The sequence below is a fragment of the Dama dama genome, chromosome 20 (assembly GCF_033118175.1).
Source record: "Dama dama isolate Ldn47 chromosome 20, ASM3311817v1, whole genome shotgun sequence".
In the NCBI taxonomy this organism is placed as follows: domain Eukaryota; kingdom Metazoa; phylum Chordata; class Mammalia; order Artiodactyla; family Cervidae; genus Dama; species Dama dama.
Window position 1 is genome coordinate 19258911 of NC_083700.1, and position 24040 is coordinate 19282950.

The 24040-nt window shown below is 42.4% G+C and overlaps 1 protein-coding gene across 1 annotated transcript; it reads right to left on the reverse strand.

Annotated features, from left to right (window-relative positions):
- Window positions 1–303: 303 nt before the first annotated feature.
- KPRP (keratinocyte proline rich protein) lies at window positions 304–2031 on the reverse strand. Its single transcript, XM_061168422.1, has one exon. It carries the CDS (start codon window positions 2029–2031, stop codon window positions 304–306), a length of 1728 nt encoding a protein of 575 aa, XP_061024405.1.
- Between the last annotated feature and the right edge of the window lie 22009 nt (window positions 2032–24040).

Sequence of the window (24040 nt, forward strand, 5' to 3'; positions counted from 1 at the left end):
GGCAGGGGCCCCAAGGGGACGTCTTGGGAAACACCCAAGATGTGCCATGGTGGCCAGACTGGTCTGGCTAGAACAGAGGATGTGTTTGGGGAGGAGTCAGATGTGAGGCTAAAGAGGTGTCTGAGACCCAGATGTGGGTCCTGAGATGGCATGCAAAGGAGTTTGGCCATCACTTCTGCAGCAGGGAGCCTCTGAAAGTCTTTGAAGAGATACAAACCAGAAAACATTGGAAATTGCGGCTGCTGGGAATGGAGGATCAACATTTTCAGGGCAAAAGGTAAGGCTGTCTCAGCCGTGCTTTCTTTAAAAGTAGGCACCCTTTGCTCCATCACGGGTTCCACCTTTCACTCCAACACTGACGCCTCCTTGGTCTCCACAACCACCAAGACCCTGTGACTCGGGAAGGCCTACATCGCAAGGTCTGCACCTAGGCTCACTCTCTTGCCACCAGTCATAACCAGCTGGGCCACAGATGGGGGCCTCAGTGTCCAGGCGGTGTGGACTGGACTCACGACAGCCTAGGTCCCCTGTGCACGGATTTGGATTTGGACCTGAGCAGGGGCTGGGACAACGTCGCGGCTCCACACGGGGCTCTGGGCTTGGGCAGGGCGATGGAAGCGGAATTGGCTCCGGACGTGGAAAAGATTCTTGGCGCTCACAGGGCTGCGGACACGGACGCGGTGCTGGAAGATCACACTGCACTGGGCGAGGATGACGCGGGGCTGGAAATGGCACTGGACGTGGTTCTGGATACACACAAGGTTCCAAAATTCGCCGCGGTGGAGAGCAGGGACGGAACTCTGGACTTCCGCACCGCTCTGGACGTGAACACGTACGTGGAGCCGGAAGTGGGTGTGGGCGTGGAGCCGGAAGTGGACGTGGGCATGGAGATGGAGGTGGACTTCTCCGCCATGATGGCTCTGGACATTGGTCCAAACGCTGCGGAGGACGGAAGCTTGGGAGTGGACACGGCTCTGCACGTGGTCTCAGATCCGGGCAGGAGGTAACCCAGGAGTGTCGTGGGGCACAACTCTCAGGGCAGCGTCTGATGGGAGGAATCTGAACAGAACACTTCTGGGGGGGAACCTGCTTGGGGCAGCGAGGGGAGGAAATCTCTATTCGGCACTTGGGTCCACATCTCTGAGAGCAGCCCAAAGTGGGACGCCGAGAACAGTCACTGTTATAGATGGGCTCAGAGCGGCGGGGTGGGGTACAATAGTTATAGGAGCTCGGAGAACATCTTGACGGCAGGCAGCTACTGCTGTAGTAGGGCTCAGAACGTCGTGGTGGGGAGCAGCTGCGGTAAGAAGGCTGCAGCTGGCGAGGAGGGAGGCACCTGCTGGTGCTCCGAGAGCGACTCTGTGCAGGAAAGCTCCCGTAAGAGCCCTGGGTCTGGCACTGGGGCGCACAGGTGCTAAATGAAGCCCGGGACTGGCGCTGGGGGGCGCAGCTGCTGTAGGAGCCCTGATATTGGCACTGGGTGGAGAATCTTCCCTGAGGCTGGCACACCGGGGGACCTGTTACATAAGTCTGGACAGGCTGAGGTGCCGGGCAGGGTACATAGCTCTGGCCTGGGCATTCCACATAACAAGTTTCTGTATAACAAACTGGAGCACATTCTACATAGCAGGTCTGCACGGGGCATGGGCCTTCACACTGCACATAGGAGACCTCAGACTGCAATGGAGCCTGGCTTTGAACACATGTAATCTGAGGCTGGCTTGGAGCCTGACCCTTCGCCTCGGTGGTCTTAGACTGGCATGGAGCTTGGCCCTTCACCTGGGTGGTCTTAGACTGGCATGAAACTTGTCCCTTCACCTCTGTAGTTTTAGACTGACATGGAGCCTGGCATTTTACCTGGCAGACTTGAACTGGGCATGGTGCAGGGCACTCCACAATTTGCATCTCACAGGGGGCTTGGACCACCACCTGGCTGTTGGCACAAGGGGACTGGGAGATGCAGAAGGGGGAACATGTCACACAGTACTGGGGGTGCGGCTGGTAACACTGAATCTGCTGCTGGTCACACATGGTTCTGATGCAAGCAGGTAAGCAGAACCTGAGGGTAGAAAGACCAAGATCAGGAGGGTGAGAGTTGTTGGAGAGTGGTGACCAGGACCAGGGGAAGATACCCTGCTTATTTCCTGGCCTTTCCTCCCCTACCTTCAACTTGTACCCAAGAGTCCTTACAGAGTGAGCTGGACCCAAGATTAGTCACCATTGCCCACAAGATCTGCCTTGAATCTGCCAAAAGACCTGATCTGAGGGAGCTTCAAAGGGACTGCAAATGGGCATTCCAGTGTCCAGCACAAGAGGGCGCTGATGACAAGAGAATTCCCTCACTTCAGCAAGTCCTAAGAGGTGGGAGGGAGCTTTATATGAAGTAGAGAGAAACCTTCCTCCCAAGGCTGTAACCCAAAGTGGGAACTCCACACCCACAGGAGCTTGGATGTCCTCAAGCGCTCACACTGGCAACTTGCACATACGTGCAAACATGCAAAAGGGCACATATGGGAGCAAACCCCAGAACTCCCAGGTGCCTCAGCGGTAAAGAAACTGCCTGCAGTACAGGGGACGCGGGTTTGATCCCTGGGTCAGGAAGAGCCCCTGGAAGAGGAAATGGCAACCCACTCCAGTATTCTTCTTGCCTGGAAAAGCCTGGCAGGCTACAGTCTATAGGGTTGCAAAAAGTGAGACACAACTGGGTGACTATGCACGCATGCACTCAGGCACCATTTGCACTCAAAGAAAGTATCCACTGTAGATTAAAGGATCCAGTCACTTACCGGACACCTCAAACCCAGCATAAAATGTTTGTTTCTCTCTATTCAGTCTTTTTAGGTGAATTTACTTAAACAAGCCCTTGTGGAGGTATGCAAAACACGCACATACCAAATACACCAACCTTGGAAAGGCTCAGGACTGTCTTGGAAACTTGCCTAGGCAGATTCCTGATGTCAATCACCTCAGCTGGGACAGTCTGCTAATTTCAGAAATGTTTTCTCCCCAGCCCCTCTGAGAGGCAAGGCACAGTTACCTAAAATGGGGTGACCCAGAAAGTGCAAGTTTCCTAAATCACAAGACTGACATTCAGGCACACATAAAGCTCTAAATAGCAGAGTGTTACAAACACGATGTGGGGGTGCAGGCATGCTCCCCAACAGCAGACTTAGCCAGGGAGAAACTGAGGGCCATCCCCACTCCTCTGTCCTCCTCAAATCTGCCCGTTCATGGGCATCAGCCCAGTGACCAGCACAGCATGGAGACTGTTTTGACAATTAGTCCATCCATCAAAACACATCTCCGTGAACTGAGATACTGAAATACTTCTAAAGAAGAGCAAAGCCTTCCACTGTCTATTCGTACAGCCAGTCTAAGTATACATGTCCTTGAGGAAGGTAACCCTCTTACACACATGTCTGCTCACAAGATGTAAATTAATAATCCATCTTTTCCAGAGAAAGAGGTCCTGATGCAAGAAAATGGTACCTAAGGATAAGACCATGGTTATCCAAGGCAAATACACTGACTTCAGTGTCCCAGCTTTTCAGCCCAACTATGTAGATATTCTTCCTCCATCCTCTAAAAGCCCTCCAGACTGTTCTCCTCTGAAGGAGTACCTCTCTTTTTCTGGTCCCAGGGTCTGCCCTCACTGTGCCTCATCCTTGTGAATCTGGGAACCCCTTGGGCATCATCCAGACCCCAATCCCAAGACCCAACCCCTAGACTCACCCTCCTCACAGGCAAGCAGTCATTCAGGCTGAGGAATCTGGAGAGAGAACTGTATATAAAGGCTTCTGGGTCTGACTTAGACCATGAGACAACTGGTTGGCATCTGCCGGGCATCACCCAATTCCAGCAGCCAGTCACCTCCCTGTATGCTTGTCCTTGCAGTCACCTATAGAATGTGGGAGTGTCTCGCCTTAGTGTCGAAGCCTCTGAGCTATGAAGGAGCAGGTCCTTGTTTTCTTCCTCATCTTAACACTGTCAGTTTTTTCTCCATTCCTAGAAGACCTGGTTGAGGGGATGATGAGGTGTGGCAAAGGCATATTTTCTCTTGAAAGATGATTCCAGGCCCCTACATTCCTTCGTGTCTCAGATTCTAACCAGGTAGAGAAAACAGAGGAAAAATCCTTGTTTAAATTAAATAACAGATAATTCACCTCAGTTCAGTCATTCAGTTGTGCAACTCTTTTCCACCCCATGGACCGCAGCACACCAGGCTTCCCTGTCCATCACCAAGTCCCGGAGCTTACTCAAACTCATGTTCATTGAGTCAGTGATGCCATCCAACCATCTCATCCTCTGTCGTCCCCTTCTCCTCCTGCCTTCGATCCCTCCCAGCATCAGGGTCTTTTCCAGTGAATCAGTTCTTTGTATCAGGTGGCCAAAGTTTTGGAGTTTCAGCTTCAGCATCAGTCCTTCCAGTGAATATTCAGGACTGATTTCCTTTAGGATGGACTGGTTTGATCTCCTTGCAGTCCAAGAGACTCTCAAGAGTCTTCTCCAACACCACAGTTTAAAAGCATCAATTCATCAGCACTCGGCTTTCTTTATGGTCCAACTGTCACATCCGTACATGACTACTGGAAAAACCAGAGCTTTGACTAGACGGACCTTTGTTGGAAAAGTAATGTCTCTGCTCTTTAATATTTTGTCTAGGTTGGTCATGACTTTTCTTCCAAGGAGCAAGTGTCTTTTAATTTCATGGCTGCAATCACCATCTGCAGTGATTTTGGAGCCCCCACCCTCCCCCCCAAAAAAAGTCAGCCACTGTTTCCATTGTTTCCCCATCTATTTGCCATGAAGTGATGGGACTGGATGCCATGATCTTAGTTTTCTGAATGTTGAGTTTTAAGCCAACTTTTTCACTCTCCTCTTTCACTTTAATCAGGAGGCTCTTTAGTTCTTTGCTTTCTGCCGTAAGGGTGGTGTCATCTGCATATCTGAGGTTATTGATATTTCTCCCAGCAATCTTGATTCCAGCTTGTGCTCCATCCAGCCCAGCATGGATGGGCTCTGCATATAAGTTAAATAAGCAGGGTGACAATATACAGCCTTGACATACTCCTTTCCAAATTTGGAACCAATCTGTTGCTCCATGTCCAGTTTTAACTGTTGCTTCTTGACCTGCATATAGATTTCTCAGGAGGCAGGTCAGGTGGTCTGATATTCCCATCTCTTTAAGAATTTTCCAGAGTTTGTGGTGGTCCACACAGTCAAATGCTTTGGCATAGTCAATAAAGCAGAAATAGACGGTTTTCTGGAACTCTCTTGCTTTTTTCATGATCTAACAGATGTTGGCAGTTTGATCTCTGGTTCCTCTGACTTTTCTAAATCCAGCTTGAACATCTGGAAGTTCACGGTTCATGTACTGTTGAAGCCTGGCTTGGAGAATTTTGAACATTTCTTTGCTAGCATGTGCGATGAGTGCAATTGTGTGGTAGTTTGAACATTCTTTGGCATTGCCTTTCTTTAAGAGATAATTAAAATCACCTAAAAGATAGAGGAAACTTTACAGGATGAAGAGAATATTGGGTTAGAGCTAACTCTTATATCCCAGGTTGGCTGCATACAACTGTGACCTTTATAACCAACCTGAATATTAATTTACTCATCTGCAAAATGAAGATAATTAAATCAATCTCCCTGAGTTGTGGTGAACATTGAGGCAGTTATTTTATACAGAAGCATCCAGACAAGAATGATATTCAAAGCACTGAACATCTACTAAGAGTAAATGCTGATCGTGAGCAGCAGGCACGTCTGGACTATGGTTGCCTGCTGCGTCCCAGTCTTTCGCTGGCAGCCTGATGGTTTTACAGCATGTGTGCAGCTAATGCTATTTGGAGTGGTCCTTGAGGACAGCACAGTGCAGAACAGGAATAATCCTGTGAGCCAGATACAGTCAAGATGGGGTCACATTTCATTTTGTGCAACATATTTTTCACTCAGATAATTAGTAATCATTAGCATTTAGAAATAGATTTTCCTTAAGATTCCAGACAGTCAGCTTTTCTTCTAAAGTTGAAAGATCCAACACAGATAAGCCTACCTTCCATCAACCCAATTAACAACTGCCCCCCCACCCCACCTCCCGATAGGGCCTGTACTTTTATTTTCTACAATTTTCCATCATTCCTTACTACAGCCACAATGTCACTCCAAATGTAAGTTTCCTTTTATTATTTTATTTTTCCTCTTATGTTTCTTTGGCGAAATTGAAGGAAAGTGAAATAACCCTGGGTCATTTCACTTGTTTATATAAACTGGTAAGCATTTAAGATAGAAGTTAGATTTGGGGTTGAATCTTAACTCTACTATTTGCTAGTGGGATTAAAGCTCCTTAACCTGCATGAGCCTCAGATCTATAAAATGGAAAGAAGAAAAATAAGAAGGAGGAGAGTGAGGAAGAGGAAGAAGAAGAGGAAGAATTAGAAAACTCATAGGAGTATCGTATGAATTAAGTGAGATAATTGGTGTAAAGTACTTAGCACTTTATTAGCTGTCTATTACTCTGAGCTTTAGTTTCCACATATGAAGATGGGAGTGAAAATACTTACTTCACCAGGTTCTCATAAAGATAAAATCAGATAATGGGTATGAAAGTGCTTTGTGACCTACAGTGTACATTCCAGTCACAGCTGTGAAATCCTTCCCGTGGGGAAGTTTCCGTCCAGATCAGCCTGACTTTAGAATCAGAGTTCTGGATCCCATCATTCATTCCAAAGGGGTCTCCAGATACCATTATTCTAAACTCAAGTGGGGTCATAGACTTTCAGAGGGTCAGAGCCACAAGGACCCAGAAATTATCTGGTCCCACCTGTCCTTCTGCAGGGAAGGAAAAACACCTAATCTCAGACTAGGCCTCTTTCACAACAACAGAGAAGTTATTTCTCTCATCACACAATTTGGCCAAGGTGCTCTGAAATTGGGTAGCGTTGGTCTTGAAGGTAGTCAGGGAATCAATGAAAAGGCAAACCTGAAAACCTAGTCCAGCTGTCTGACCATCAGAATGGGATTATTGAATCCTGCATTGATTTTTAAAAAGATGGTGGCAACTTGAAAAAAGCACAATAAATCTAGAGATATTTCATTGAGCACTTGTTATAAAACTGTCACTTGGGTAAGATATTTGACATACATTAAGTCTCTCAATCTTTAAAATAGCCATGTGGGACACATGTTATTATCATAATTTCTTAACTGGGAAAGCAAAAGTTCAAAGAAATAGTTTGTTATAGGTCACAAACTTGAAAATGGCAGAATCAGGATTCTAGTCAAGTTATCTAGAGATAGAGGCTTTAGGCAATATATATATATATGTATATATATATCATGTATATATACATATATATGTTATATATATATATGTATATGTATGTGTATGTATATATACACATAATGAAATGAAATTGCCTTGAGTTACAGATACACAGAGAGGCATTCTATGCTTTATTATAAGAGTTTTTATATTATATTATACTATAATATAATAACTTTTCAGGAGTTATTATCCTTTAGTATACTGGCTTGCTGAACCTTAAAAGAATTTACTGGAGTCTTAATGATTCCTTAATCCTGAGAGGTAGTCCAATAATACTTGTCCTTTGTGTGCAAAGATGTATATTTTAACAGATTTAATACAGCTTCTTCCTTTGTATCATTCACAATTTTCTTTTCACTTCTTTTCCTCTACCATCATTCTAATAGAGGAGGTTCTGGAACTCATTCCTGAAATGATGGTGATATTTGTCATTTAGATAGCTTCCAATCTTTCCATACAAATTCTTAGTGTCTTGTAACTTCTACCATCAAGAATTAAAATAGTCCGGGTTTTACCTTGGCACCAGGGTACCACTGAGTTTTTCTCCCTAAGACCATCTTCAACAGGTCACATGCCTATTTAAGCAACAGAGTACCTGTGTGTCAACCAGGGTAAAGGTAAAGGCAAAAAAAAAAAAAAATAGTATCACAGATTATCACCATGTGACTGTTACTAGATGATGAAACAAGCACACATCAGGAGAACAAAGAAAAGCTAATACTCAACAGAACAGGAGAGCTCCCCAATTGTTTGCAACCACTCTTAAGAGAGACATTGAAAGTTAAAAGAGAAAGCAAGCACAATAAGGACAGTGATAGAGGTAATGAGTGGATGTATAAGTAAATGTGAAGATACAGAGGAGAGATACAGGGAGAGAGACTGGAGTTCAGTTCAGTCACTCAGTCGTGTCCGACTCTTTGTGATCCCGTAGACTGCAATAAGCCAGGCCTCCCTGTCCATCACCAACTCCTGGAGTTTACTCAAACTCATGTCCATCGAGTCGGTGATACCATCCAGCCATCTCATCCTCTGCCAGCCCCTTCTCCTTCTGCCTTCAATCTTTCCCAGCATCAGCATCTTTTCCAATGAGTCAGTTCTTTGTATCAGGTGGCCAGAGTTTTGGAGTTTCAGCTTTAGCATCAGTCCTTCCAATGAACACCCAGGATTGATCTCCTTTAGGATGGACTGGTTTGATCTCCTTGCAGTCCAAGGGACTCTCAAGAGTCTTCTCCAACACCACGGTTCAAAAGCATCAATTCTTTGGCACTTGGCTTTCTTTATGGTCCAACTGTCACATCCATACATGACTACTGGAAAAACCATAGCTTTGACTAGCTGGACATTTGTTGGAAAAGTACTGTCTCTGCTTTTTAATATGCTATCTAGGCTGGTCATATCTTTTCTTCCAAGAAGCAAGCACCTTTTAATTTCATGGCTGCAGTCCCCATCTGCAGTGATTTTGGAGCCCCCAAAAATAAAGTCTGTCACTGTTTCCCCATCCATTTGCCATGAAGTGATGGGACCAGATGACATGATCTTAGTTTTCTGAATGTTGAGTTTTAAGCCAACTTTTTCACTCTCCTCTTTCACTTTCATCAAGAGGCTCTTTAATTCTTCTTAGCTTTCTGCCATAAGGGTAGTGTCATCTGCATATCAGAGGGTATTAATACTTCTCCCAGCAATCTTGAGTCCAGCTTGTGCTTCATCCATCCCAGCATTTCTCATGATGTACTCTGCATATAAGTTAAATAAGCAGGGTGACAATATACAGCCTTGATGTACTCTTTTCCCAATTTGGAACCCGTCTGTTGCTCCATGTCCAGTTCTAACTGTTGCTTCTTGACCTGCATACAGATTTCTCAGGAGGCAGGTTAGGTGATCTGATATTCCCATCTCTTTAAGAATTTTCCAGAGTTTGTGATGGTCCACATGGTCAAAGGCTTTGGCATAGTCAATAAAGCAGAAGTAGATGTTTTTCTGGAACTATCTTGCTTTTTCTGTTGGAAACATTTAGATGGGGGATGCATAGAAACAAGGGAGTAGGACCCAAAGAGGAGCTATATCTCTGCTCTAAGTTTTCTTTTTCACATTTTGCAAATTTAATAATGTTGCTCAGTGAATAGTAATCTATGTATGTTTCATTGGCAGAATAAAAACTATGCTAGGTAAGTTATGCTTGTGCAGAGAATTTGGGGCTTCTGAAAGTCTACTTATCTTGAAACACTGTTACCATCACAAAATAATATTCAGAGTCTAGGGCAGAACTAAACCAACTACTTTAAATGGTAGTAAGCTCTCAGCTCAAAATTCTCCAAGCCAGGCTTCAGCAATACGTGAACTGTGAACTTCCAGATGTTCAAACTGGTTTTAGAAAAGGCAGAGGAACCAGAGATCAAATTGCCAACATCCACTGGATCATTGAAAAAGCAAGGTTTCCAGAAAAACATCTACTTCTGCTTTATTGACTATGCCAAATCCTTTGACTGTGTGGATCACAATAAACTGTGGAAAATTCTGAAAGAGATGGGAATACCAGGCCACGTGACCTGCCTCTTGAGAAACTTGTATGCAGGTCAGGAAGCAACAGTTAGAACTGGACATGGACCAACAGACTGGTTCCAAATAGGAAAAGGAGTACGTCAAGGCTGTATATTGTCACCCTGCTTATTTAACTTATATGCAGAGTACATCATGAGAAATGCTGGGCTGGAAGAAGCACAAGCTGGAATCAAGATTTCCGGGAGAAATATCAATAACCTCAGATATGCAGATGACACCACCCTTATGGCAGAAAACTAAGAAGAACTAAAGAGCCTCTTGATGAAAGTGAAAGAGGAGAGTGAAAAAGTTGGCTTAAAACTCAACATTCAGAAAACTAAGATCATGGCATGTGGTCCCATCACTTCATGGCAAATAGTTGGGGAAACAGTGGAAGCAGTGACAGACATTATTTTTGGGGCTCCAAAATCACTGCAGATGGGGACTGCAGCCATGAAATTAAAAGACACTTACTCCTTGGAAGGAAAGTTATGACCAACCTAGCTAGCATATTAAAAAGCAGAGACAGAGACATTACTTTGCCAACAAAGGTCTGTCTAGTCAAGGCTATGGTTTTTCCAGTGATCATGTATGGATGTGAGAGCTGGACTGTGAAGAAAGCTGAGCGCCGAAAACTTGATGCTTTTGAACTGTGGTGTTGGGGAAGACTCTTGAGAGTCCCTTGGGCTGCAAGGAGATCCAACCAGTCCATCCTAAAGGAGATCAATCCTGGGTATTCATTGGAAGGACTGATTCTGAAGCTGAAACTCCCAATACTTTGGCCACCTCATACAAAGAGTTGACTCATTGGAAAAGATGCTGATGCTGGGAGGGATTGGGGGCAGGAGGAGAAGGGGACGACAGAGGATGAGATGGCTGGATGGCATCACCAACTCTATGGACATGAGTTTGAGTAAACTCCGGGAGTTGGTGATGGACAGGGAGGCCTGGCGTGCTGCGATTCATGGGGTCGCAAAGAGTCGGACATGACTGAGCGAGTGAACTGAACTGAACTGAAGCTCTCAGACAGTCATCATACTGTTGAATGGAGAGTCCTGCTTAAGCAGACTTTCAGCCTCACAGAATGTTACCAGTATAGCATCACTGGGTTATCAATATTCATTGATTTAGAGAACACTAAAGGAGGCTCAGTGGCAAGGGTATATCAAATGCCAGTCCGTCTTTTGTTACTGAGAAGGCATGAGCTATAGCCAGTTCCTCACAATTGCTCCCAATATAGCCTGGTGCCTCATTTCACTGCCTTTTCTCCAAATTCTTTCCTCTGCTCAGAGCATTCTCTTCTGCCCTCTCTCTCTCTCTCCACCCACTCCTCTTTGCCTTGTATGTCAAATGTCTGCTAATATCTTCATCACATTTAGCTCAGATACCAATGTCTCCATCTATTTTACTGGACTCTATTCTCACCACCAACCCAGGTAAAATGAGCCATTTGGGGGCCCTGAATCATCTTCTTTTACAGAATCTACAAATATTGCACTTCTTTGCTGATGTGTCTCGTATCTTCATTAAATGATGAACATCCTGGTAGCAGAAGACTGTGCCTAGCTGAAAGCCAGGCTCCTAGACGGTGCCCACCAAAAGTTTTGAATGACAGTATGAAAATCAGTCTAGTAATAAGCACCAGAAGTCAATTTAAAAAGTTGGTTTTCTAATAATACCAGGAAAGACTTCTGTAGGAATGAGTTGGCTAGATAGAAGGTGAAATTTCACTGATTATATTTAATATAAAGATATTTAACTTTTTATGTTTGAATTACTTATTTGTTGCAGATTTTAAAGATAAGTTATCTTCCAGTTTAGACTTGATACTGTATTTATATGTATATATTTTTTTTCTTTGCTTAAATTTAAACTTGAAGTTACTTTACTACTGTAAAACATTCTTATCCTTTATAAATTTCTTTTATTAACACAAAGAAGACATTAAAAGTTGTGTGGCCTCCAGCAAAGTTACTTATATTCTTTGGGTCTCAGATGGACTTTGTAAACTCTGAAGTTATTTCTAGTCCTAACATTAGATTCAAATTATAGAGTTAGACAAGCTGGAATCAAGATTGCTGGGAGAAATATCAATAGCCTCAGATATGCAGATCACACCACCCTTATGGCAGAAAGTGAAGAGGAACTGAAGAGCCTCTGATGAAAGTGAAAAAGGAGAGTGAAGCCAGCCACAACAGCTCAGTTAGGAGAGCGTTAGACTGAAAAAGGAGAGTGAAAAAGCTGGCTTAAAACTCACCATTCAAAAAACTAAGATCATGGCATCCGGTCCCATCACTTCATGGTAAATAGTTGGGGAAACAATGGAAATAGTGACAAACTTTATTTTCTTGGGCCCCAAAATCACTGTGGATGGTGACTGCAGCCATGAAATTGAAAGATGCTTGCTCCTTGGAAGAAAAGTTATGACCAACCTCAACAGCATATTAAAAAGCAGAAATACTACTTTTCCAACAAAGGTCCATCTAGACAAAGTTGTGATTTTTCCAGTAGTCACATATGGATGTGAGAGTTGGACTATAAAGAAAGCTGACCACTAAAGAATTGATGCTTTTGAACTGTGGTGTTGGAGAAAATTCTTGAGAGTTCCTTGGACTGCAAGGAGATACAACCAGTCCCTCCTCAAGGAAATCAGTCCTGAATATTCATTGGAAGGACTGATGCTGAAACTGAAACTCCAATACTTTGGCCACCTGATGTGAAGAACTGACTCTTTGGAAAAGACCCTGATGCTGGGAAAGATTGAGGGCAGGAGGAGAAGGGGACAACAGAGGATGAGATGGTCGGATGGCATCACTGACTCAATGGACATGAGTTTGAGTAAGCTCCAGGAGCTGGTGAAGGACAGGGAAGCCTGGCATGCTGCAGTCCACGGGGTCGTAAAGAGTCAACACGACTAAGCGACTGAACTGAACTGATAAGAGTTAGAAAAAGACAGTGAGAGAAGCAAAGATAAAACTGGATTGTCATAGAACAGCAATAGAAAGAGACAAATAAATATAAAGCTTTGAAGATAGTGTCAGTTCATAGAAAGATGAAAAAATTATAAAGTCATATGGATTGCTCATAAGAATTTATAGGTGAAATTAAGATTAAAATATGATTGGCTTTTCATTTCCACAGGTTACTCATTCGTGGAGTCAACCAGTCCCAGATCAAGAATATTTTTAAATGATCAACAAGTTTCAAAAATCAACACAAATTTACTGTGTGCTGATAATTGTTTACATGACATTTATATCTCATTAATTATCATAAGTAATCTGGAGATGATTTAAAGTATACAGGAGGATGTGTATAGATTATGTGCAAATAGTGCACATTTGATTAAAACATGAGACCTGAACATCCTGTGGTTTCAGAAGGAGTCCTAGAATCAGTCCCCTTCTGATATCAAGGGATATAGGATTCTTCATATTGTATGGAAAAATTAATTCAAGATAGATCAAAACCTAAGTGTAAGAGCTTAAATGATAAAACTCTTAGAAGTGAGCATAGGAGTAAATCTTCTGGGCTTTACTTTATTTAAGTGGTTTCTTAGATACAACATCAAAAGCAAAATTTGGACAAAATTTTTAAAATAGATAAATTGAGCTTCATAAAATTTTTAAAACCTTTTATGTTGCAAATGTGAAAAGCTGACCCACTGAATGAAGGAAAATATTTGTAAATTAAATATCTGAAAAGGGACTTTTATCTACAATATATAAGGAACACTTAAAACTGAAAGATAAAAGATAAAAAGATATGGCAATTTAAAAATAAATAATGGATCTGAATAGATATTTCTCCAAAGAAAATATAGAAATGGCCAGTTAAGCAAATGAAAAAATGCTCAGTATCGTTAGTCGTTAAGGAAATGCAAATCAAAATCATAATGACATACCACTTCACACCCACTAACATGACTATAATAAAAAAAGCATAGGCAGTAACAAGTGTTGAGGAGGGTACATAGAAATTGGAAGCCTCAACACATTGCTGGAGGGAATGTATATGGTACAGCTATTGTGAAAAGCAATTTGGCAGTGCTTCAAAAGTTAAACCTAGAGTTACTTACTACATGATCCACCAACCCCCTAGCTCCTAGCAAAATAAAAATCACTCCAAGAAAAATGAAAACATCCACTCAAAAAATGTATACATAAGTGTTTCATAACAGAATTGTTCACAATAGCCACAATGCATAAACAGCTCAAGTGTCCAACTGATGAATGGATAAACACTTGTGGTGTACAGATACAATGGAGTATTATAATTGGCCATATCAAGGTGTTGAATTTTGATACCTGCTGCAACATGAATAAACCTTGAAAACATTCTGCTGAATGAATAAAGCCAGTCACAAAAGATCACATACCATATAATTCCGTTTATATGAAATGTTCAGATGAGGAAAATCTATAGAGACAGAAAGCTGGGCTCACAGGGATGAGATGTGACAGCTAATAGCTACAGAATTTTGTTTTGGGGTAATGAAAACATTCTAAAATTAGATAACTACACAGCTCTGTGAACACACAAAAAAACATTGAATTATACACTTTCTGTGGATGAACTGTATGGTATGTGAGCTATATTTCAATAAAAATTATATATATATATTTGCTTCTGTATGTACATTTGCATATATATTGTAAGATATCTGTCTATCAAGATAGATATCACATACATACATATGCATACATAAGTAGAGATATATCCTTAAGCCTTGGTGACAACTAAATCACATTCATGGAGCATAGACTCACAAGCTCCTTGAGATCCAACCTCCCTATATAGGATACCTATACAGGATACCCTCTATAATTTCTTTAGGGAACAACCTTTCCTTGAACCTGAGTCAGGCATCTTCCCCAAGCATCTTGGAAACACAATCATTCAGGCTGACATGTTTACTGGAGGCTGACCTGTAATCCAAGGAAATATTGTATTCTTGGTGATGACTACTTCTTTCAAATCTTCCCTGCTGGTAGTAATTATCTCAAATGTACTATGCTAAATGAGTAAGATCTTAGTTCATCAAGTGGAGCTTATTAAATCCAGGTCACTCTCCAAGTATTTACAGATTGCCTATCAGATTCCTAGGATTGAATTAAGATCAGTCATCATCCATCCACTCGACAAACATTCTGTGAACAGCTATTCATAGCTTCTGTCCTCAAGGAGCTTACTGTCTAATAAGGAAAATACATAAATGAACAGACATCTGTAATGCCATGTGATAAGGGCTTTGATAGATGTAAGCACAGGATAAGAGCATAGAAAGGAGGCACTTAAAGAAAGAAGAATTTGGAGGCACCACTTTTCAAAGATTTTACCTTCTCACTCCACAGAAAAAGCTGCACATAGAAACCAATGGGAGACAGTGTTCACTGCAGCACTATTTATAATAGCCAGGACATAGAAGCAACCTTGATATCCATCAGCTGGTGAATGGATAAAGAAGTTGTGGTACAGGGCTTCCCATGTGGCTCAGTGGTCAAGAATCCACCTGCCAATGCAGGAGATGTGGGTTTGATCCCTAGTCCTGGGAGACCCCACACACAGCAGAGCAGCCAAGCCTGTGCACTACAACTACTGAGTCTGTGCTCTAGAGCCCAGGAGTCACAACTACTGAGCCCGTGTGCCCTAGAGCCTGTGCTCTGCAACAAGAGAAGCCACCACGATGAGAGGCCTGTGAATTGCAGCTGGAAAGCAGTTCATGCTTCAGCAAAGACCCAGCACAGTCAAAAGATAAGTAAATAAAATAATGAATAATAAAATATAAATACAAAAGAAGAAATCATGGTACATATTCATATACACAATGGAATATTATTCGGCTATGAAAAGGAATGAATTTGAGTCCACTGAACTGAAGTGAATGAACCTAGAAACTGTTACAGAGTGAAGTAGGTCAGAAAGAGAAAAACCAATATCATATATTAACACATACATATGGAATCTAGAAAAAAAAAAAAGGCATTAATGAACCTATTTCCAGGGCAGGAATAGAGACACAGACATAGAGAACAGATTTGTGGAAATAATGAGGGAAAGAGAGGATGAGATGAATTGAGAGGGTAGCATTGAAACATATACATTGCCACACATAAAACAGATCTCTAGTGGAAGTTGCTGTGTAACAGCAGGAATTCAACCCAGTGTTCTGTGACAACCTAAAGGGGTGGGATGAGGGAGGCAGGAGCGAGGGTCAAGAGGAAGAGGATATATGTATAATTATGGTTGATTCACATTGTATGGCAGAAACCAACATTGTAAAGAAATTATCCTCCAATTAAAAATTAAAAATAAGTGAACTCTTTGGGGAAAATGAGACTATGAGCTTCCAAACATGAAATTGCATGGCTTGCAACACAAAAAGGCAAGTATCTATGGTAGAGTTGTCTGATTTAGCAAATAGAAATACAGGGTCCCCAAGTGAATTTCAACTTCAGATAGACTATACATATATTTTAGATATGTATGTCCCCTGGGGCTGGAGCAATTAAAAAAAATATTTCTATAGTAATATAGATTGAAGGAATGATGGTGGTAATATCAATGATGCTGACTCATTAATTCTTCAATGCATGCATTTATTCATTCAGCTACTGGGTTAAACTGTGTATAAAACATTATGCTGCATCCCGGTGTTACAGTGCTGAGATAAAGGAGCCATCAAATGTAGCCCCTGTTCTTAGAAAGCTGTTAGCTGAGTAAAGAAGATAATCATCAATCAAAAGACCATACAGATAAATAGCCAATGATGCCCCTGATTAGTATTTGGCAGGACAGGTCTGCAGAGCAATGAGAGCTGCTTAGGGCTGAGAATGCAGGAAATGGGAGAGAGCTAACCTGGCCAGGGAGACCAGAGAAGACTTTCCTCAATACATGAATATGGGCTGAGACCTAACAGATAAGTAGGAACGAAGAAGGATGAAGTATATGCTAGAATGAAGGGACAGCATGTGCAAAGGGACAGTGTAGGAGATAGGAGCGATTATGCACATTCATAGAATTGAAAGCAGCCAGTGAAGCAAGAGAAAGGGGCCCCTCAGGTCTGCGTCCAGATCACTGGCAACTATCTTAAGCAGAGATGTGACAGGACAGGATCAGCCTCTAGCTGCCCTGTGAGGTATAATGTGGGAGGAACTGAGCTAAAACAGGGACATAGGTGTGGAGACTGTTTGTCTTAACCCAGGAAATGAATTGTTGACCCTATATACTATTAGGCACCGTCTTACACCATCAACACTTTGCCTACTTTGATCTCAAGAAGTAAACCCCACTTAGGAGGCTGAGTGCCCCAGGGAAATAGCAAGATCGTTGCAGGCAGACAGGCCTGGGCTTATCCTATGGTTCCTCCAAGCAAGAGCGTGGCAGAGCAAGTCGCTTACTCTTGCTCAGCCTTGGTTAGTTTCATCATACATAAAATGTAAACACTATTTGCCTCATACTTTGTTAGAAAGGCTAAATAAAAAGTATGTGAAGAGTCAAAAAAAAAAAAAAAAAAGTATGTGAAGAGTCAAGCCATGAATGGGCCCTCAGTAAAGGCTATTATTGTTATTATCATCATTATATGATTACATTTACCTAACATCACAGCTGTTTTTGTTACATCAGTATGCTTACCTAATGGAAAAATAATCATTTCTGAAACAATTTGCAATGGGACAAAATTATTTTAAATATGTAATCATATAGGACATATCATGGGACTGTAGAAATAATTAAAACAGTAACAGATGGGGGGCTTTCTTATTTGGTCTCAGCTCTCAAATATATTGTTTGGCCTCTCTGAATCTTTATATCTTCACATCTTCATTCTGTTGGTTGTGTTTTTATGGCTTATTTTTCAAAGAATGTCATAAAAATAAAATATACCCCATGTCATGAACATTCTTTAAATTAACATAAATCATAGTAAGCATAAGAGTCACTGCCCCTGTACACACATGGCATTTCTAGTTCCCAAGCCCAGGACTGACAGAAGGGAAGAAGGTCCTTTCTCCCACATTAAAGGACAAAGTCACTGGGGCCTTTGTCTTGGGAGGTGGTCTGGACAAAGCTGTCTGCTCCTTAGGATGGCTGATACCTGAATTGGGCCAAGTCATCTGGAGAAACACTGACCTGCATGGGTGAGGCAGAGCTGCAGGGAACTGAGGCTTTGTGTGAGACATCAAGGGCCAGGAGCGGGGTGCAGAAGAAGAAACTTAATTTTTCTCTTAGTGGGATTTGGGGCTTGATGGTAGGGTGTGTAGGGTGAGGAGAGAGGAAATTTGTGGGGAGCACAAGGATGAGCCTTGTGCAAAGATTACATTTTAACAAACTCCAGAATGAAAGAAAGATTGTGAGGGGTGGGAGAGGGGTCTGGTGGATCTGTGTTACTTGGATCCTCCCATTGCTGCTCTCCTGTGGGTAAGGTTCAGGTCAACAGCAGTCCCCAGACCCCTCATAGAACCTGGAGCCCCCAGAGCCCCCAGAGAGCTCACACTCACAGCAGTTAAGATACAGCCCCAGTAAAAGGGATGGAACCTGTTGTGGCCCAGGCAGCAGCCCCCACCCTCCCCCCATCCCGAGAGCTGGGGCCACAGCAGGAAGAGACTGGAGAGGGACATGGGGTAGGCAGTTAGGTGGGACATTTTGGGGAACACTCAGGAGGGGCTGGCACTGCTGCTTATTCTACTGGAAGTATATTTCAGGAGAAGTTCAGCCAACCTGAGAGACACAAAAAAGAAACCAATGCACCATTTCAAAGATTGATTCTTTTTATTTTCTTTCCCCTGGATTTCATTGAAATCTCTCCTCTACAAATAGCAGGTTCTTGAACCAAGTTCCACAATGGCATCTGGATACTGATGTGAAGGTAAACAAACCTTAATGAATACTCTGTCTCCTCAGTCTGTTTTGCTTCCCCTAGGGTATGATGGCCAACTCCCCATATGGGCTCCAAACCCACTGACGTAAGCCTTCTTACCCCCAGAGGACACAAAGTAGTGCACTCATTTTCTGATCCTTACTCTCAAAGATGTCAGATGGGAGTAGGATGCATCCCCCCAAAAATAATGGGTTTTTTTGAATGAATAAACTAGAAAATTATGATACTGAGAACAAAGACTTCTGCAAGTTGCAGGATCCTTAAGCCCATCTCAACTCCCACCACCACTCCTCTGAAGTGACTGCTTCCTCTCTCCTTGGAGCTCCTTTATCCAGGGCCTGATATTTTCCCAGGGATGAGGCACTGCCCATGTATGCAGAGCGGTCAGTTTCACAACCTGGGATGAGGAGACTCTTTTTGCACCAGGATTTCCTTGCACATGAACTAGAGGAATCAGAAAGCCAGAGCCTGTCAGACATCTTCTCCCTAGGCCTGCCACCAGCAAGCCTTTCCCCATTCCCACTAGCTCGCCCATGCATGCATTCATTCATTCATTTGGTCAATAATCATACACTATCTTGGGCCCAGAATTTTATGAGATGCTGCTGTCTTCAAGGGCCACTGAGTTTCCTTGAGGACATACTTTCTATTAATTTACTACAGCCTCTAACAGCTCTTAACTCAGAACAGTATTATATACATTTGCTTGTCTTCCTACTCTTCCATATGGAGAATCTGTTGAGCATAGAATCTTTATTTCTGAATAAATCTGGACTTTATTCAGTTCCATTCCCTCTGTAGCTTCAAAAACAGAATGGGTAGATGTGATGAAAAGATGAATTTTGATGCTTAATTGATTAAGAGAGGAATGAAGAACTGTGTTTTAGCACCAGTGGGCAGAGACTTGTGGCTCAGAGTACCATTCTTCAGGCTTCAGACATCCCTTGAAGGAAACCACACACTGGTCACATGTGAAATGCTTTAGATGTCATCATCTAATAGTGGCTCATTCATTAATTGAATACTTATGTGTTTTCTGTCTTGAGACAGGAATTTTACAAAATTCTGTTTCCATAGAGATGAGACAGGTGCCTGGAGGACATACATGTAAACAGTTCCCGGTAAACCAATTTGTGGTGTGCTACAGTGGTGGCCCCATGACTCATGGGTAGTCTCCTATGGAGCTGAGTCCTTGCATCTGTGTGTGCTCTTCCAGAGGGAGATCACATTTAGGGCAGAAGTTGTACTAGTTTTTATTCATCTACATATGCCCAGAAGCCCCACTGAATGCTCCCAGGGTGGGTAGAGGCAAGGCAGTAAGTTAATGATCACTGACTGAAAGGATGAATGATGTCTGCCTTTGGACACACATGTGAAGAGGCCTGGATCCATTTGTTGGGCTGGAGAAGTCCTTTAAAGCAGGACACACACTGAGCCAAATGTGACATGGCCATGGATGTTATCACCTATCAATGCTTCAGAAATAGTACATTTACTAGGCCTGAGTGCACAGGCCTAAGGGAATGGAAATCAGATGAGACAAGTATGTGTCAGCAAGCCAGCCAAGGGCATAAAGCTCAGATCACTGGCCAGGAAAGGGGATTCAAGGAGCAGCTAATCAGTGGCCAGGAGACAGCATGAGGGATTGAGGATTCAGGATAGGGACAGTGATATGAGAGGCCATCAGAGATCGGAAGGGGTTGGTGACAGACAAGTGACAAACTCTGCCACTCAGTCATGGGTTATTCCACTGGGCTTTGGTTTAAGACCACATTTGAAGATAGACAATACTCGGTTGTGATAATCCATATTTTTCCATTGACACATCTGAAATGAGATACAAGTAGACCTAATTAATGAAATGTTGATGTGTTCTACATTGAAACAAGCATTCTATTACTCAAAATGAAAGATAATCATCCCTACCTTGAAGGCTATCACAAGCCAATTTGAAGACAGATAAGTAAAGCACATGACTCCTCTGTTAGACAAGTCCTGGATGCTATTGGGGCTTAGGGGAGGGTATGCAACTCAGACCAGGGAGGAACTTGATACCTAGTGGATGATATGACGAGGATGAGGTCTTAGTGGTCATCAGAACTAGGATCCAAGACTTCACTGATGGATGGCAGATAAGGAAAGAGAATGGACCCAGCATAAGCATTGTCAATATTAGCCTAAGAAAGGGAAAAGGGCATTCATCATTATTCAAAGAAAGAGAATTCTAAGGAAAACGTGATCACTATTATAAAATGCCCCAGTGAGTGTCCACTCCATTTGATGGTCTGTTAGAACATGAACAGTGACTTCAGAGTAGCTGATTTCACTGGATATGTGAGAACAGAAGTCATTATTTAATCTTTCTATTGGTGAATCAGCTTAAAGTTGCTAATAATTGAAAAGTGAAGGACAATTTTATAAGGAAGTAGAAAGGATAGAGGCAAGAAAATGATCATTTATTGAATCTTGCCCCCCAAACCAAAAGCTAAGAAAACCTTTAAATTACATTAAGACAGTATCCAATTGAGTGTGGAACTGATTACAGGAGCTTTAGATATTCAGAAAGGAAGTGAATGATGTATGCTTAGTTATGAAGGTTGGGTCAGAGGGCCAGGGTCATTGATGGGAGTGGCCATTTCATGATGATGAGGCTGACATTAGTGATATAGATGAGCTTGATCTTGATGGTGCTGACAAAAGAACTGCACTCCATGAAATAAATGTGTTTCTGAGGGTTTTGTGTCACAGGAGAGCAGAAGTTACTGTCTTATCCTAAGCCATCTATTTACATGTATTAACTCACTTAACCCTTACAGCCCTCCTTTAACCCTAACTATGTTAGCCCTCTTCAATAGAAGAGTACATTAAACACAGAGAAGTTAATGACTTACTGCAAGATCATACAACCCAAGTTTTATTGAGATAATACCTTGTCTTTAATTCATCAGTGTTACCCATGAAGGGCACCCCTGGTGGCTCAGACAGTAAAGAATCTGCCTGCAATGCCAGAGACTAAGGATCAGTCCCCGAGTCGGGAAGATCCCCTGGAGAAGGGAATGGCTACCCACTCCAGCATTCTTGCCTGGAGAATTCAATGGACAGAGGAGGCTGGTGGGATACAGTCCATGGGTTCCAATAATGTAATAAAATACCTAAAGTGACCTACTTAAATGGAAATAATCATTATTTTATAAGAATCATTCTTTGACTTTTGATGGGTGTCATTTAATTTAATGATATTTCTACCATTCATTTGCCAGTGACCACCTAAGAAACACTGGGTCACAAGAAAGACGAAAATCCAGGATGATAATGATACTATTCATTGAGTTAAAGTCAATGTAGAACAAGTCTGATGAATGGAAGGCTAGGAATGGATTTTCTACTGTAAACTTTGAATTTGGGATGACAATGGAACTCTTCATTGGTGAAATATAAAAGGTTGCCGAATGAACAAATTTGTAGCTCAGGAAAGAAGTATGTGCATGCTCCATCGCTTCAGTCTCCTGCGTTAATAGATGGGTTCTTTACCTCTAGGGCCACCTGGGAAACACCTGGGAAACAGGTATGGACCTTATACATCGGCCTAGGAGCTGTGTACTGTGTGCTAGGTCACTTGAGTCGTGTCCGACTCTTTGCAACCCTCTGGACTCTAGCCCGCCAGGCTCCTCTGTCCATGGGATTCTCCAGGCAAGAATACTGGAGCCAGTTGCCAGGCCCTCCTCCAGGGGATCTTTCCGATCCAGGGATCCACCCTCATTTCTAACAATTCCTGCATTCCAGGCAGATTCTTTACCACTGAGCCTAGGAGCTAGGTAACCAAAAAACATTTTTTGACACTTCCACAATATTCCATTGTTGATACTGGAAAGATGCCATTGGGCAAGATAACAAGGTTTATACCTTGGTGAAGTTTACATTAAGGTGAGAAGAGAGAGGCACAAAAAAAGTAAATAAGTAAGAAACTATTGGTTGGTGATGAGTGATATGAAGAAAGTAAAGCAGAGTGATGTGCTTGAGTGACAAGACAGCTATTTTAGGTTCGGGGATCAATGAAGGGCTCTCTGAGAAGTGGCTTCTTAGCTATCAGTGTGATAATGTTAACTGATGTCACAGGAGTAGATAATATTGCTCAGGAGAGGTAGGGAGATAGAGAGGAGAGAGCAGGAAGGGAAGGCTCACAGACTGACAGGGATCTGACTCTGTTCTTACTGCATGAACTAGGGCAGATTATTTAACATTTCTGACTTCAATTTCCTTATAAAATTAACAAGCAATCAAAACAATATGTTTTAAAGAGTCATGAGAATCAAATGAGAACATTATATAAGTTAATGAATATAATACATTTTTGGAAAAACAGGACCTTAAGTGTATAGAATTGGAGAAATCAGAATCCTCGAACCAAGACTTACTATTGTCATTGCTCTGCACCTGCTCACTTTATTTAGTTCACTGATTTGTCTATCTGTTCAATCATTCATTCATTTTAATAATATAAAAAATGGGGAGCCCATCAAAAAGAGAGCTAAGATGTTGACAGTTATGTTACCTCTGACCACACATTTCTCCCCAGCACTCCTCACCATGCTCCTCCCCACCCAAAGTACATATTAGTCCAAAAAAAAAGTTTTCATCCATACCTCATTTTCCTTTTTGTATAGTTAATTTTCAGCCATATATGTACAACAGCCTAAAAGGGTATATTTAAATTTTAAAATAGGGCATCACGCTGCATGTAATCTTTTAGAAATCGCTTTTGTCACTTCATTGTTTGTTGCTTCAGCTCATTCTTATAAAACATTGAATCACAGACCATGTATGAATATCTCACAATGACTTGTCTACCTTCCGTTTGATGAGCGTTTGGCTTGCTTCCAGGTTTTTACTGTTGGGTATAATACTAGCAGTTTAATCACTTAATATGAACAGTTAGGGACATTATCATTGTGTCTATTAATTTAAAACTTAATGGAGTAATAAGAAGAACATTGGAGAAAGTTTAAGCATACTCAGCGGACTTCTAGGTGGCACTAGTCATAAAGAACCCGCCTGCCAATGCAGGAGATGTAAGAGACCTGGGTTTGGCCCCTGGGTTGGGAAGATCTCCTGAAGAAGGGAATGGAAACCCACTCCAGTATTTCTTGCCTGGAGAATCCCATGGACAGAGGAACCTGGTGGGCTACAGTCCATAGGGTCTCAAAGGGACAGACACAACTGAAGTGACTTAGCACACATGGATACACAAAGCAGACCCACAGGAGGTGGATACCCTCAAATAGCATCTGTAGGGT